Source organism: Vitis vinifera, chromosome 7 (assembly GCF_030704535.1).
Source record: "Vitis vinifera cultivar Pinot Noir 40024 chromosome 7, ASM3070453v1".
Lineage (NCBI taxonomy): Eukaryota > Viridiplantae > Streptophyta > Magnoliopsida > Vitales > Vitaceae > Vitis > Vitis vinifera.
In genome coordinates, this window is record NC_081811.1 from 23,357,593 (window position 1) to 23,371,160 (window position 13,568).

The window sequence follows — 13,568 nt, forward strand, 5'->3', positions numbered from 1 at the left end:
ATGTCCAGAGTCGTTACTATCATCTTGTTTAGGCTTCCAGAGCCATTACTATCAGCTTGTTTAGGCTTGCAGAGTCGTTACTGTCATCTTGTTTATGCTTCCAGAGCCATTACTATCATATTGTTTAGGCTTCCAGAGTCATTATTGTCGTCTTGTTTAGGCTTCCAGAGTCATTACCATCATCTTGTTTAGGCTTGCAGAGTCGTTACTGTCGTCTTGTTTATGCTTCCAGAGTCATTACTATCATCTTGTTTAGGCTTGCAGAGTCGTTACTGTCGGTTTGTTTAGGCTTCCAGAGCTGTTGCTTTCTAGTTTGGCTTTTTAGAGTTAGTTTTTGGTTGGCTTCTAGAGCTGTTATTTTCTAGTTTAGTTTTTAGAGTTAGTTTTTGATTTGCTTCCAGAGCTGTTATTCTCAATTTAGCATTTAGAGTTAGTTTTTGATTTGGCTTCCAGAGCTGTTGTTTTCTAGTTTAGTTTTTAGAGTTAGTTTTTGGTTTGCTTCCAGAGCTGTTATTCTCAGTTTAGCATTTAGAGTTAGTTTTTGGTTGTCTTCCAGAGCTGTTATTTTCTAGTTTAGTTTTTAGAGTTAGTTTTTGGTTTGCTTACAGAGCTGTTATTTTCTAGTTTAGTTTTTAGAGTTAGTTTTTGGTTTGCTTCCAGAGCTGTTGCTTTCTCAGTTTAGCATTTAGAGTTAGATTTTGATTTGGCTTCCAGAGCTGTTGTTTCCTAGTTTAGCTTTTAGAGTTAGTTTGTTTGGTTGGCTTCCAGAGCTGTTATTTTCTAGTTTAGCGTTTAGAGTTAGTTTTTTGGTTTGGCTTCCAGAGCTTCTATTTTCTCGGTTTAGTGTTTAGGGTTATCTTTTTTATTTAGCTTCCAGAGCTTTTATTTTCTCAGTTTAGTGTTTAGAGTCAGTCTTGTCATGCAGAGTCACAGCTCCTAGCATTCCTATTCAGTGGCATTGCGCGTCTCACCTTCATTGGATTTACACTTGTTCTTGTTCTCCTCACTTCGTTACCTTGTGCTTATCGTGTATTCATCATGTAGTCCACATAGGGCAGTCTCCTTTAGACGCATTCTTGTTCGTACTCTAGGGTGGTTCGACCGTTACTCACCTTTGACATCGATCTTAGAGTCACTTTTGGAGACATCTCAGAGGGAGCCTGGATCCTTAGTGTGGCTTCAGAGGCATTTTGTGACATCCTTCTCTTTTAGGATTAGAGCCTTTGTGTTCGTCTGCTGGCCTGGATGACTTTGTGCTTCACCAGTGTCCCTATGGGGGTCTCTTTGATTCTTCGGTAGAGTTCACTTCATTTCACTCACTATTCACACTTACTTTTCACTCCAGTGTTCATGTTATTTACACTTGTGAACTCTACCGAAGAGGGGCATATTTGTAGACCCCCATTTGGGTGCTATTTCATGCAGCTCATTCTGGCCACGTGTCTCTCCCGGATTAGTCAATATAGGATCAAATAGTGGACTTGGAGGAGCAATCAGGGGTGGACACCTGTAAAGGTGATTATGAGAAAATCGGCTGGCCGTTAGTGCAAGCTGGGAGGAGCGTATGAGAGAGGGTCTGGCAGAGTGGAGAGAGGTACCTGGGCTGCTGGCAGGAGCTCTGAGCAGGCCGTTGGAGATATTTTGGGAAAGAACAGAGGGAGAGGGGCAGAGTTACGGTGAAAGAGAAAAAGAAAGGAAAAACCAAGGGGGAGAAAGGAGAGTTTCGGGCAGCAGCGGAGAGCTAGAGGGAAAGGAAGAGATTTTTCTGGAGGTGATTCCTGGAGCTTAGGCTGCTACGGAGAGGAGTCTTGGTGCCAAGGACGGGAGCAGACTGGTTTTGTGGGTGAGTTTGAAAGAAAAACAGAGAGAGGTTGAGATTTGGGGGGAGGTTTTTAGACGGAGGGGAGACCTTTGCTGCTGGTCCTTTACAGTGATATATATTTGAGCTAGTTTGGAGGGATCCACAGGTAAGTCTACTGTACATCTCTTATTTATTTTTATTACCATTGTTCCTTCATTTTCTTCTCTTGCTGTTGGAGGTTTTCGTTCGCTGTTTTGGTGTGGATAGATAGGATTATTTGTTCGTTTTGATTGAATTTAATCCTCTGTACATATGCTCTGTTCTTGAGTTTTCTTTGATTCATTAATCCCACCAGTTTTTAAGCTCATGGAAGCCACCTGAACTAAGATCCTATACATCAGCAGGTTTCATGTTCTCCTGTTTGCATTGTCCTCAATGTTCATGCTATTTTCTGTTTTAGCTTTATCTCTACATTTTTATTGTGATTGATGGGTCGTTTGATATGGGATTTGATGCAAATGAGTGGAGCTTTGCTTGTGTTTTTTTTGCTTTCCTGCCGATGACGTGTGGCTCAAAAGGAAAAGGAAGGGAAATACGTAAGCGGGGAGATGTTTTTGTGAGGTTCTTTTACAGAGTGAGGGAGGTTTTATGGAGGAGGAATATTTTTTTTTTTTTTGGGGTTGCTTTTTGGCGCTGATATAGAAGAACAAGGTTCACAGGTGGCACATAGTAATGCTACATGGGTTCTTGGTCAAATATGGGAAATTGGGCCTTGAATAGGACTTTAACCACCAAACCCATTCTTTATTCATTTTTTTTTCCCCTTTCTCTCACCCTTTCATCCACTTAATTTTTTTTCCCTACCTTCTTTCATATACGGGTAGCTCTCATTCCCATTTTAAATTCTTCATTTTTTTTATTCCCATTTTAATTCTTCTTCTAGTTTTTTTATAAGTATCAAAGTTTAATTTTCCCAAATTACAATCTCCAATTTTATTAGTAAAAACTCCAAACTTTAACTTTAAAATATAATTTCCAAACTCCAATTCCCAATTAATTTCTAAAATTTTAATTTATTTCAAATTTAATTTCTAAAATTTTAATTTTTATATTTATTTATTTAATCATTATTATTTTCATTATTATTTATTTATCTGTTCATTTGCTTATTATTATTATTATTATTATTATTATTATTATTATTATTATTATTATTATCATTATTATTTTTAAGTTTTAATTCTTCAAAATTCAATTCCTGAAATAATTTTTCTAATGTTCTAGTTTTAAATTTAATTTTCCAAGATCCGAATTTTTTAAATTTAATTTTCTAAAAATCCTACAATTCCAAATTTAATTTTTAAAATGCAGCCTCCAAATAAATCTTCGAAACTCTATTTCCTTCCAAATCAAATCTTCAAAAATTCAATCCTCTAACAATTCTTCAAATTTTCATTTTCTTAAATTTAATTTTCAAATTTCCATTTTCACATAATTTTTCGAAATCCCGATCCTCAAATTTAATTTTTTAAAAAACCTTTATCTTTAAATGATTTTCCAAATTCCAATTTCTCAAATAACCTCAACTTCCCCATCTTCCATCTTTAGAGATTTTAGGTTTTAAAAGCCTCATTTTTAATCAAATGTTGATGCCATTTTTCCCTTGGGCATGCAATTTTCATCTCCGTTGTTTTTAAACTGTTTTAAAATAAGCAAGAATCAAATTTTGTAATTCCTAGTGATGGAATTTACAGATTTGGTTCATGCAAAATAAATGGGCTTTGGTGGGGGCCCTACATATGGGACTTCATGATTGATTGACTGATTGATTGATTCATTAGCTATATGTGGTTGATTTACCCTGATCCTTGATATGCACATAATCATTTTGTGTTTGATCACTAACCTCGTTTTTGATAGCGCACTGTGGCTCGTGGTCTAGGTACGCATCCACTCTCATCCCGATCATTCTTTATATATATTTTGATTCTCGTATGTGCATGATTGATTCGAGTACCCATTGACTTTTCATGTTGATTGACACGTCAGCTTCATCCTATTAGTAGAGACCCGACTTTAGGGACTTAGAGGGGTGCTACGGTCTGTACCGTACCTTCCCGATAAGTAACCTGACCCCCGAACCCGATCCGGTTTTCACAGACCACCTTTTCCAAAAATCAGGAGTCACACTTAGGGTTTTCTTTCTTATTTTGTTTACCCTTTAAAAATAAAACAAAAATAAGTGGCGACTCCAAGTCATTTCCAAATAATCAATAAAAATCCATTTTTCCAAATAAAAATCGAGCTCGCCATTCGAGTGGGAAACGCATTGAGTCGAAATGCGGGGTCCACACAAACATTAATTATTAGGCGAGCATGACTTTATTAAAGTGTTATATTGCATGAGTTCTAAAGTGGTCATATATTCCTTATGAAGGTCATTATTGATTAAAACACGTGGCAACAAGTATTTTCAAAATAGACACCATGATATCTTATAAGTTTGAAATAATTTGTACTTTTACGTGATCCTAAGGAATTGTGATTATGAAATCAATGGTTGTACTAATTTCCTCAATGGAATTAACACATGTCTTTGGTGAGTTAGAGTCTATTAGTTTATCACATAATAAGAGGATTTAAAATTTAAGAATGATAGAGATAATATTTATGGGGAGCTTGCATGCAATTGTTAATAGGTTATGGTCCCAAACTTTGTAACTCAATTTAAAATATTAGGATACTAAAATGTAGTTAGCTCTCTATAATAGGATGTTGAGTTAATTTCAAATTTGGATTTCAAGGAAGTCAATATTTTCCTTAGGTCTCAACAGTCCTACTTGAGCTCATATTTCTTGGTGACATATTATTTTATGGATCTTTGGGGTTATATATTCATATGAATGTGTATAAGGGCATTTTAGTAAATATATGATATTAGACAATATTGTATAAATGATATTTTTAGACTGAACTAATTAATCAATTAATTGAAGTTCAATTAAGCTAATTAATTAATTAGCTTAATTGAACTTCAATTAATTAATTAGGATTTAGTTGAATTAAGTTACTCAAGCCAAGATAGACCTAAGTCATGTAAGCTAATATGAAAGTCTATATAAACCTTATTAAGGGTTTAGGGTTAAGATATACTATTCACTTCATCTTCTAAAAAGAAATAGTCACAACCCCCATCCTCATTGAGAGAGAATTTCAACATTCTCTGTTACTAAGGTTCAAGAAAAAGTGATTAGATGGAAGACCTCAAGGTATTTGAAATTATCTACATCAACTAGATTAGATTTAGGAACATCCAAATCAAAAGTAATATGTTTTAGTACCTAGATCTAATATTTTATAATCAAATTGCTTTCGTTGCATTGATAGTATCCTTAGGAAGATAGATGAATGCACCCTAGTGATCAAAAGGCTCAGAATGGAGTTTTTCGAATATTCCAACAATTTGGAAGACAATTTGCAAGACATGAAACATCCAAGCAAAACATTAGAGCACTCATGCAACAAGTTGTACTAGGAAAGTCTTCACTATGCTAAGGAAGATGACAACCTTCTATTGACATGTCAAGAGCATATGGGTCCTTCATAAAGACCCTTGGTCATCACACTTAAGGTTCTCGACTATGATATATGTTGAATACTATTTGACATAGTGAGCTCTATCGACCTACTATATTAATCAACCTATGAGCAGATGAGCATAAATAAGGATAAGCTCTCCCAAGCGAAGGTTCCCTTGTGAGACTAGATGAAGTTCTATGTGACCATTCAACAAGATTACATCACCCATTCAAATTGGACCCATCAAATAATGAATTGGTTTCCATCATGGATATACCTTTAGCTTATAATGCAATCATGGGGCAACCCTAGATACACAACATAAAAAACACTCTTTCACCTACCACCAAAGATTCGAAACTTAAAAATCAAATAGCAATTAGTTGACAACCCTCAAGAGGGCACCTAGAAGCATTGGGAATCTCTAGTTGTAGAACTATTAAAACCTTTATCATTGAGGGGAAGAATTTGAATAGAATAAGAATGATAGAGATACTCTTGATCGATGAAGAAAAGGTTTACATAAGATGGCTTCTAGAGGAGCATCAAGATATCTTTGCTTAGGTCGGACTTGGTGAGGAGTGACCCTTCAATTGTGATAGAAGCTCTTGAGGTTGGCACCTGAGAGACACCAAATAGTGAATGAAGAAATGCTTAAGCTCCTAAATGCAGGATTCATATGCGAGGTGATCTAGCCATTAACCATTGTAGTTCTTAAGAAGAACAGAGAACGAAAGGTGAGAAGGGACCACATTGATTTGACCAAGGCTTGCCCAAAAAATAGCTACCCCTACCCAATATAGGTCAAATAGTGGATGCCACCACTAAGCATAAACTGTTGATGTTCATAGACAATTACTAGAATACAACTAAATCTGCATAAACTTAAAATAATGAAGAAAATACTACTTTTAGCACACATAGATAGACTTATTATTGCTACACTGTATGCTCTTTGACCTCAAGAATGCAAGAGCCCTTCCAATCATAAATAGGAGCCACGATGCAAGTTTACGACGTCAAAAGTAAGAGAAGCAGCACCACTTATTTTTTCCCATATCCAATCAATTGTCAAAATGGAATAAGAGATGTTGTTAGTCAAAAGCAAAAGGAGCACCACTTATTTTTACCCATATCCAATCAATTGCCAAAATGGAATAAGAAATGTTGTTTCATCTCTAGGTTTAATTCTATATTCTATGTTCTATCCATCCAACGGCCAACCAAAATATAACATTTTAAGTTTGATGTATTTAGTTTAAGCTGAAGCAGAGGAGCGATCCAGCCATGCCGTTGCAAAATCTCGAGGTGCGAACCACGGATTCAGATCTGACGTCATTCGGTAATGTCCATCTTATTCGCTTGCTTTTTCTACGCTTTCGGCAGCTCGAGCCAGTCTCCAAAAACGCCGTCATCGTTGTTAACTCCTTTCCGTCTAATACAACTTTAATAAACGACGCCGTTTCTAGCTTCCCTCGCAATCAAAAAAAGAAAGAAAAGGAAAAATCCCTCAAAATCCGTACAATATATTGGCTGCTACAGAAACCGTGTCTTTCCCTGTAATCTACGCCAAATCAGACAGCGAAGAAAGAGGAGGAAGGGGAAGAAGAAGGAGGGACCGGGTCTCTCTCTAGTCGCCATTAATGGCGACAAAGAAGCGTGGAGTGCCCACTGCGATTCCAGAGAAAGCAAGCCCAAGGGTGTGGCTGTATCTTGTACTTCTTACCCTTCAGTACGGAGCTCAGCCTTTGATCTCCAAACGTTTCATCAGGTAAATTTATATTTCAGGCGTTGCTTAATAATGATTTACTTTAATAGTTCCTTTTTGTGCTTTGCCGAGACAATTTTGCGGAGATCACGAGTAATTATTTCAGAGGAAGAAACTCTTGATTTGAAACTCGCAATTTCATGGAATTTCAGTTCTGGACTTGAAAAAGGAAAATCCTTCTCTTCACTGTTCTCATTAATTTATGTATTTGCACATGGTGGAAAGAAGCCTTTGCCTTCTCATTTTTCATTGTGATTCCGTAGTGTGGTTGTCTGGTATATGTACTTGAACTAAAATCAAGACCTCATAATTTGGAAATGAAATAAAATCTGGTAAAAAGAAGACACTGTTGGTTCTGAAATAATTCTCTGACTGTAGAATTTACAGTCAATTCCAAATTCATTAGTGTCTGTACAGAGCAATCTAACTGTTGATTTAGGATTAGGCCCTCCAATTATAAGAGCATGATACTGACTTCCTAAATCACGCAAGCAATGCTGCAGCAGATTTTATAATTTAGAATTAGTTTTTTTCTGATGAAGTGGTCATGGATCTTTCATTACGAGTTTTCTGGGTTTTCTCAACCATTTGGACATGAAATCGTAGACATGCCTTGTTTCATCATATTTTCCATAATGAGTTGGTCAAAGGATGTCAAAGAAATATGTTACAATGAGATGATGCATGCCTGTTGAATGACGGAGAATATCGAGCTTTAATCAATGCATGTGGTTATAGTGATGTGATACTTCATGGTACTCTATTGGATTGTAGAGTTCATTTTCAGGATTTCTCAAATACCTCCTTAAATAAGGGGATAACTCATCATAGTATCCAGGAGAATAGTCTCTTCCTGGGTTTCTTCAAATAAGATTATCTAAGGTGAAATCTTGAATTTCTATTGATGTTTGTTTTCTGATTTGACCTGAGTTCTAGAGTAACCATATCTGGAACTCCTCTTGAGAAGGCACATTCATTTCTTCTTGTTTCAACTTAAGTCGTAGACTTACCTATCAAAAAAGAAAAAACTTAAGTCATAGACTCGTGTCTTACTTGTGGTTCTTTGAAGCTTGCCATGTTGGATACCTTGCATCCATTTTGGCCAATAGTAATCGATTTCTATATTGCTCATATACTCCACTTGCTGCTACCCTAGAAAACATCTTTCATAGCCAACTCTAAACTTGTGCTATTTTATAACCCAATTTATGCATGTTGTCAGCATCCAAGTAAATTAGCATAATCTGTAAATAATTCAAGTTTTTGTTGTCTTATACACTACAGTTCAGAAGTTGCTGCCTCACATACATAGGATTATTAATTACTGAGTTGCTCCTCATCCTCTTTTCTCTTTGTTTTTTGTTAACACCATTCCCCATTCTTGCCTTGGCTCCTTGCACTTCAATTAAGACAATTCAAGTACTATATGGAAAAAGTTGTTTATATATGGCTTTGTAAAATCTAGTGATTTGCTCATTGTGTCTTGATGCTTTCTACAGGCGAGAGGTTATTGTTACTTCATCCGTCTTAACATGCGAGGTAGCAAAGGTAACTTTACTAGATAAGCTTCTCTCAATTTCTGAATTCTGATTTCATATTTATTGAAGTAGTTGTACTATTGTAATTCTTTTGTTTCTTGGTAAGAATACTTATGCTCCTTTATGCTTTATAGGTTATCTGTGCCCTATTTCTCATTGCAAGAGGAGGTGGTTTGAAGAAACTATATAATGAATGGACTTTAGTTGGCTCATTGACGGCATCAGGACTTCCAGCAGCAATTTATGCATTGCAAAATAGTTTGCTGCAGATTTCTTACAAAAATCTTGATTCACTCACATTCTCAATGCTGAACCAAACAAAACTTTTCTTCACAGCATTGTTTACATATATAATATTGAGGTATGTTCTCATATGTTGTGGTATTGTAGTGAGCTAGTATGTTGTTTTCAACTTTCTTCTTGCATGCAGGAAATAGTCTTTCCCTTAACCATCTAATTGTACTTCTATCAAGTGTTAACCTCTAGGATATCCCAAGAAATAAACAAATTCACTAATTTTGTGATATTATATGCTCAAGATCCCGAGCCCCTAATATTTAAAAAACCCAGAAATTAAATTGATGGTTATTTCTATTTATCTATATCATAATAATTGGTGATGGTTATTGCTACTTATCTATATCATAATAATTGGTGATCCTATGCTATACTTTGTATTGCAAATGCAATTGCCATAGAGTTAGTTACTCGGGGTACCACTTTGAAGTGTTAAAAGAATCAGGGAAGGGTGTGGGGCTGATCCATTTATTTTTCAGTGCCTATATGCACCCTTCTAATGGAAAAGCATAATGTTTTATTTGATGGTTGAACGATTATTGAAATTTAATTCTCTTTCATGCATCCTATTGATTGAGAGCATTTGTTAATGGTCTTTGAGAGCTCTTGCACCAGTTAAGATGGTCTTGGTTCAATACAGAATTGTTTGTTGAACTTCATATTGACATTTGTTTGTTGAACTTTATGTTGATTATTTTCCTCTTCTATTGGCAAAGTGAGGGAGACAAAAAACATTTAAAAGAAGTATCCTATGATTTTAAGATAGCTTAGAAGCCTGTTCTCTAACTAGGATGTCCAATTTCCATTGAGTGCTAGCTTTGTCATTACACACGGCATTGAGAAAATCTCTCATGTAACCAATTCAGGTAGGGGTATCTTGGACTTGATACTCAATAAGTTACTTCAGTTAAATTTTAATGTTAATCCCGTGAGAAAAGAAAACATGATAGGTGCTAGCCCAACAATTGAGGAGGGAAAAAAATAATTGCTTGTGTGAATAAAATGTTCTTTCCTGCCAGTGTGGGAAAAAAGTTCCAGCAAGGCTCTTTTTCTGTCCCTTAACCAATTGCCATTCCCTTTGCTTAAGGATTTAATGTTATCTACATTCCTTTCCTTAAGATACTGTCAAGATTTACCTCCTATTCTTTGATGCTTCATAATTGAAATGCATGTTTTTAGTACGATATGCTGCATTTTTTTCCCCTGAAGTAAACTTTTCAGAAGGTGTTTTATTTTGTAATGATCTTGGACCACATCATTCTTTTTATGGAAAAAACATGCTAGATTGTGTTTATTACCAAAGAAAAATTAAAAGGATTTCTTTGGATCTTTTACCCAAAAATTCATAATAATTCATTTGTCTCTAATGCATTTGAAGATGGCTCAGCTATGTGACAACCACTTCTTCTTGATGTTCAGGCAGAAGCAATCAACTCAACAAATCGGGGCCCTTTTCTTGTTGATAATCGCAGCTGTTCTTCTAAGCATTGGTGAAGGCTCTAGCAAAGGTTCTAGCGGTAGTAACCCCGACCAAATTTTATTTCATGGAATTGTTCCTGTCTTGGTTGCTTCTGTTCTCTCAGGTCTTGCGTCCGCTCTGTGTCAATGGGCTTCTCAGGTTATCAAATATTTCAGTTCTCTGGTTTGAATACCAATGGTATTGCAGTTGTGGCAGTTTTCCTCCTTACATAGCTTTGTCTTTTTATTACAGGTGAAGAAACACACATCATACATGATGACTATAGAAATGTCTGTTGTGGGAAGCCTGTGCTTATTGGCCAGCACCTATAAGTCCCCAGATGGAGAAGCTATCAGACAGCATGGATTCTTTTATGGTTGGACTCCACTAACTTTGGTAATCTTCTTTCTTGATATTTGAAAGCTTATTCTGAGCATGATTAAAAGATTGCCAATTGCTTTGACCATTATGAAGATGTTAGATGACTTATCAGTTAAAGCAACACCTACACCAGGAGTAAAAACCACCATGACCATCAGTTAGGTTCAAAATGCTTAACCAGAACGAAGGCGGAAAAATTGTAGTTGAGATGCAGTCATTTTATCTTCCCCTTCCATTCTAGCTTTTCAGATTGAAAGCAGAAAATCTAGGCAGTCAAGCTCATCTGACCTGTTTAACTGTGAGCTGTAGGATCTCCACTGGATATAGTTTATACTAGTAGAAAAATTTTTATGTAGTCAAGCTCATCTGATTTGTTTAACTGTGAGCTGTGGGATCTCCATTGGATATAGTTTATACTAGTACTGCAGCGCTGTTCTTTGGTTCTGCATGCACATGCACTTGTTTCCTTCTATTTCTTCACTTCTTTGAGCGCATGACTTTCCTTTCTGCCAAGCCTGCCGAGTTGATCTTTAGTCAATTGATGTTTGTAAGTACTTCTAGGATTTTTGCTAAATATCATCTTCTTACTTCTCTCCTGTTCCATTTGGCTCCATCTCGAATGGTAACAGCTTTATATTTTTCTGCTGGGCCATTACAATTGCCTTTATTTTTCTTAAATTCAAGTTTTTAATTTTTTTAATAAATAAAAGAATGTATTAAAAGCATCAAAAGAACTAGTGCACAAGAGTACACTCAAGTTATTAGATTTTTATTTTTTAATACAATTATTGGAGACTGGAAATTGCATTGTTCATGATGCTTATGGTTTTTGAAACTTTCATCTGGATTAGTGGAAAGTTATTTGATTTGAAAAGAGTTCATTCTTTTAAAAAAGAAAATGTGTTGTGAATTTAATACTTATATCTAGCGAAAAAAATTGACAGCGTGTTGGCTATCCATGAGATGTGCCTCGCTTGTATTAGTAAGCTATTCTTGTCAAAACATTTGATGGTTTTCCTTGTTATATTGCACATTCTTTTTTGTGTGTGGATGCACATGCGCATGGCAACTTGATCTGCTATTAGATATTAGTTCAGTTCCTTCAATTGAAACAAGTTATGTTTCATTTATTCCAGATTCCAGTTATATTTAATGCTGTTGGTGGAATTCTTGTTGGCCTGGTTACATCCTATGCTGGAGGCGTTCGAAAGGCAAGTCTGACTTCATAAAATTGTGCACTATTTCTTAGAATGGAACATGTGAGGATAAGAAGAATGGTGATCAGATAGGTTCAGACCCACCTTTGTTTTTTGTTGGTTGATTGCTTGGAAGTTTATAAGCACAATTTCAATTCCTCTGGCTTCTCTTGGTGAATGAAGTTGTGACTCCTGAAAAGCTTATGGTGGCTTTGAATCCATCTGATCACCCCTGCAACGAGAATCCATGCAATCTGGATCCTCATCAATGGCCTAGATACAGGATATTGGAACTGATCATTAATACATAATTTTCCAGGAGTACATACATTGTTTTTCATATGATTGCCTAACAGAATACTTTTCAAATTAATCTTCTTTTCTGGCTCTAGTTTTGTCTAACCTCGATTACTAAATTAAATGGTCCGTGTTGGAGACTTCATTCTAAGGAAATTCTCCTATTGAACAAGCACAAAGTAACTTTAAAATGGTTGGTAAGGAGAGTTATTATTCATTGTAAATCATTTTAGGCTCACAATGTTTCTCATATTTGCAGGGGTTTGTCATTGTTTCCGCACTTCTGGTGACAGCTTTGCTGCAATTTATATTTGACGGGAAGCCACCTTCGTTTTATTGCATTCTGGCTCTCCCCCTTGTGATCACTAGCATTTCAATATATCAGAAATACCCTTACCGGGTCAAAAAGAAAGAATCCTAAATGTAATCATCACCAGATTAGGGTAGATCCCAGATCTTCCCCCAAATTGATATGGTTTTCAATTGGTTTAACATGTATGCCTTCTTGCAGAAAGGAAAAAGGAAAAGGGTGGGGGGGAGGTACCAAGTTTTTTTATGTGTACTCATGCCCACTAATTCAGGAATTTGAAACAATTTTACCCTTTTTGTCAGCATATTCACCAGCATTTGATTTGGTTTAGGAGCCCCTTTATGAACTCCACCATATAAGATGAACTTATACTGGCCCTTCTTTTCTAAAGAAATTCTCAATCTATATATAAAATATTATATTATATTATATATATTACTTTAAAATAAGTAGGTAAGCATTTTATTTATTTATTAGACTATATATTATTATAAGTGGACATATTTGTATATCACCAATTAATTTATTTTAGTTGATTAATTATAAGTATATTATTTTATTTTAAAATAAAATTATAGTAAAAAAAAGAGAAAAAAATACAATATTATGATACCATATTTAATGTGTCTATATATATAACTTAAAACCAAACAATATTTATAAATTTCAAATTTTAAAATATGCTTTTCAATTTTCTTAATCAAAATTATTTTAAAAATAGGACATAAAAATTATTTTTTGAAAATAAAAACTAAAAATTATTTTCCAAATGGAACTCAACCTAATTAATTGTTATGGAACACATTGGGAAGTTTTCTCGAGGTATAAAAAGGAAATAAAGAACGAGAGACCCTCTCTTTGGTCTCACCAGCGTCCATTATTATTATTATTTTTTTCTGAAAAATAAATTGAAATAATAATAAAATCATTTTCGTTACCAAT

The 13,568-nt window shown here is 35.2% G+C and overlaps 1 protein-coding gene across 1 annotated transcript; it reads left to right on the plus strand.

Annotated features, from left to right (window-relative positions):
- The first annotated feature begins 6,513 nt into the window (after positions 1 to 6,513).
- On the plus strand, positions 6,514 to 12,930 carry LOC100264881 (UDP-N-acetylglucosamine transporter ROCK1). The gene is made up of 7 exons (XM_002268681.5): positions 6,514 to 7,151; positions 8,648 to 8,696; positions 8,821 to 9,047; positions 10,403 to 10,601; positions 10,695 to 10,838; positions 11,960 to 12,034; positions 12,576 to 12,930. The coding sequence occupies exons 1-7, from the start codon at positions 7,024 to 7,026 to the stop codon at positions 12,735 to 12,737; spliced, it is 984 nt and encodes a 327-aa protein (XP_002268717.3). The 5' UTR covers positions 6,514 to 7,023; the 3' UTR covers positions 12,738 to 12,930.
- Positions 12,931 to 13,568: the final 638 nt, after the last annotated feature.

Coding starts and splice junctions, on each gene's coding strand:
- LOC100264881 (XM_002268681.5), top strand. CDS start 7,024: ATGGCGACAAAGAAGCGTGGAGTGCCCACTGCGATTCCAGAGAAAGCA. Junction 8,697..8,820: donor TAACATGCGAGGTAGCAAAG/GTAACTTTACTA, acceptor TATGCTTTATAG/GTTATCTGTGCCCTATTTCT. Junction 12,035..12,575: donor ATGCTGGAGGCGTTCGAAAG/GCAAGTCTGACT, acceptor TCATATTTGCAG/GGGTTTGTCATTGTTTCCGC.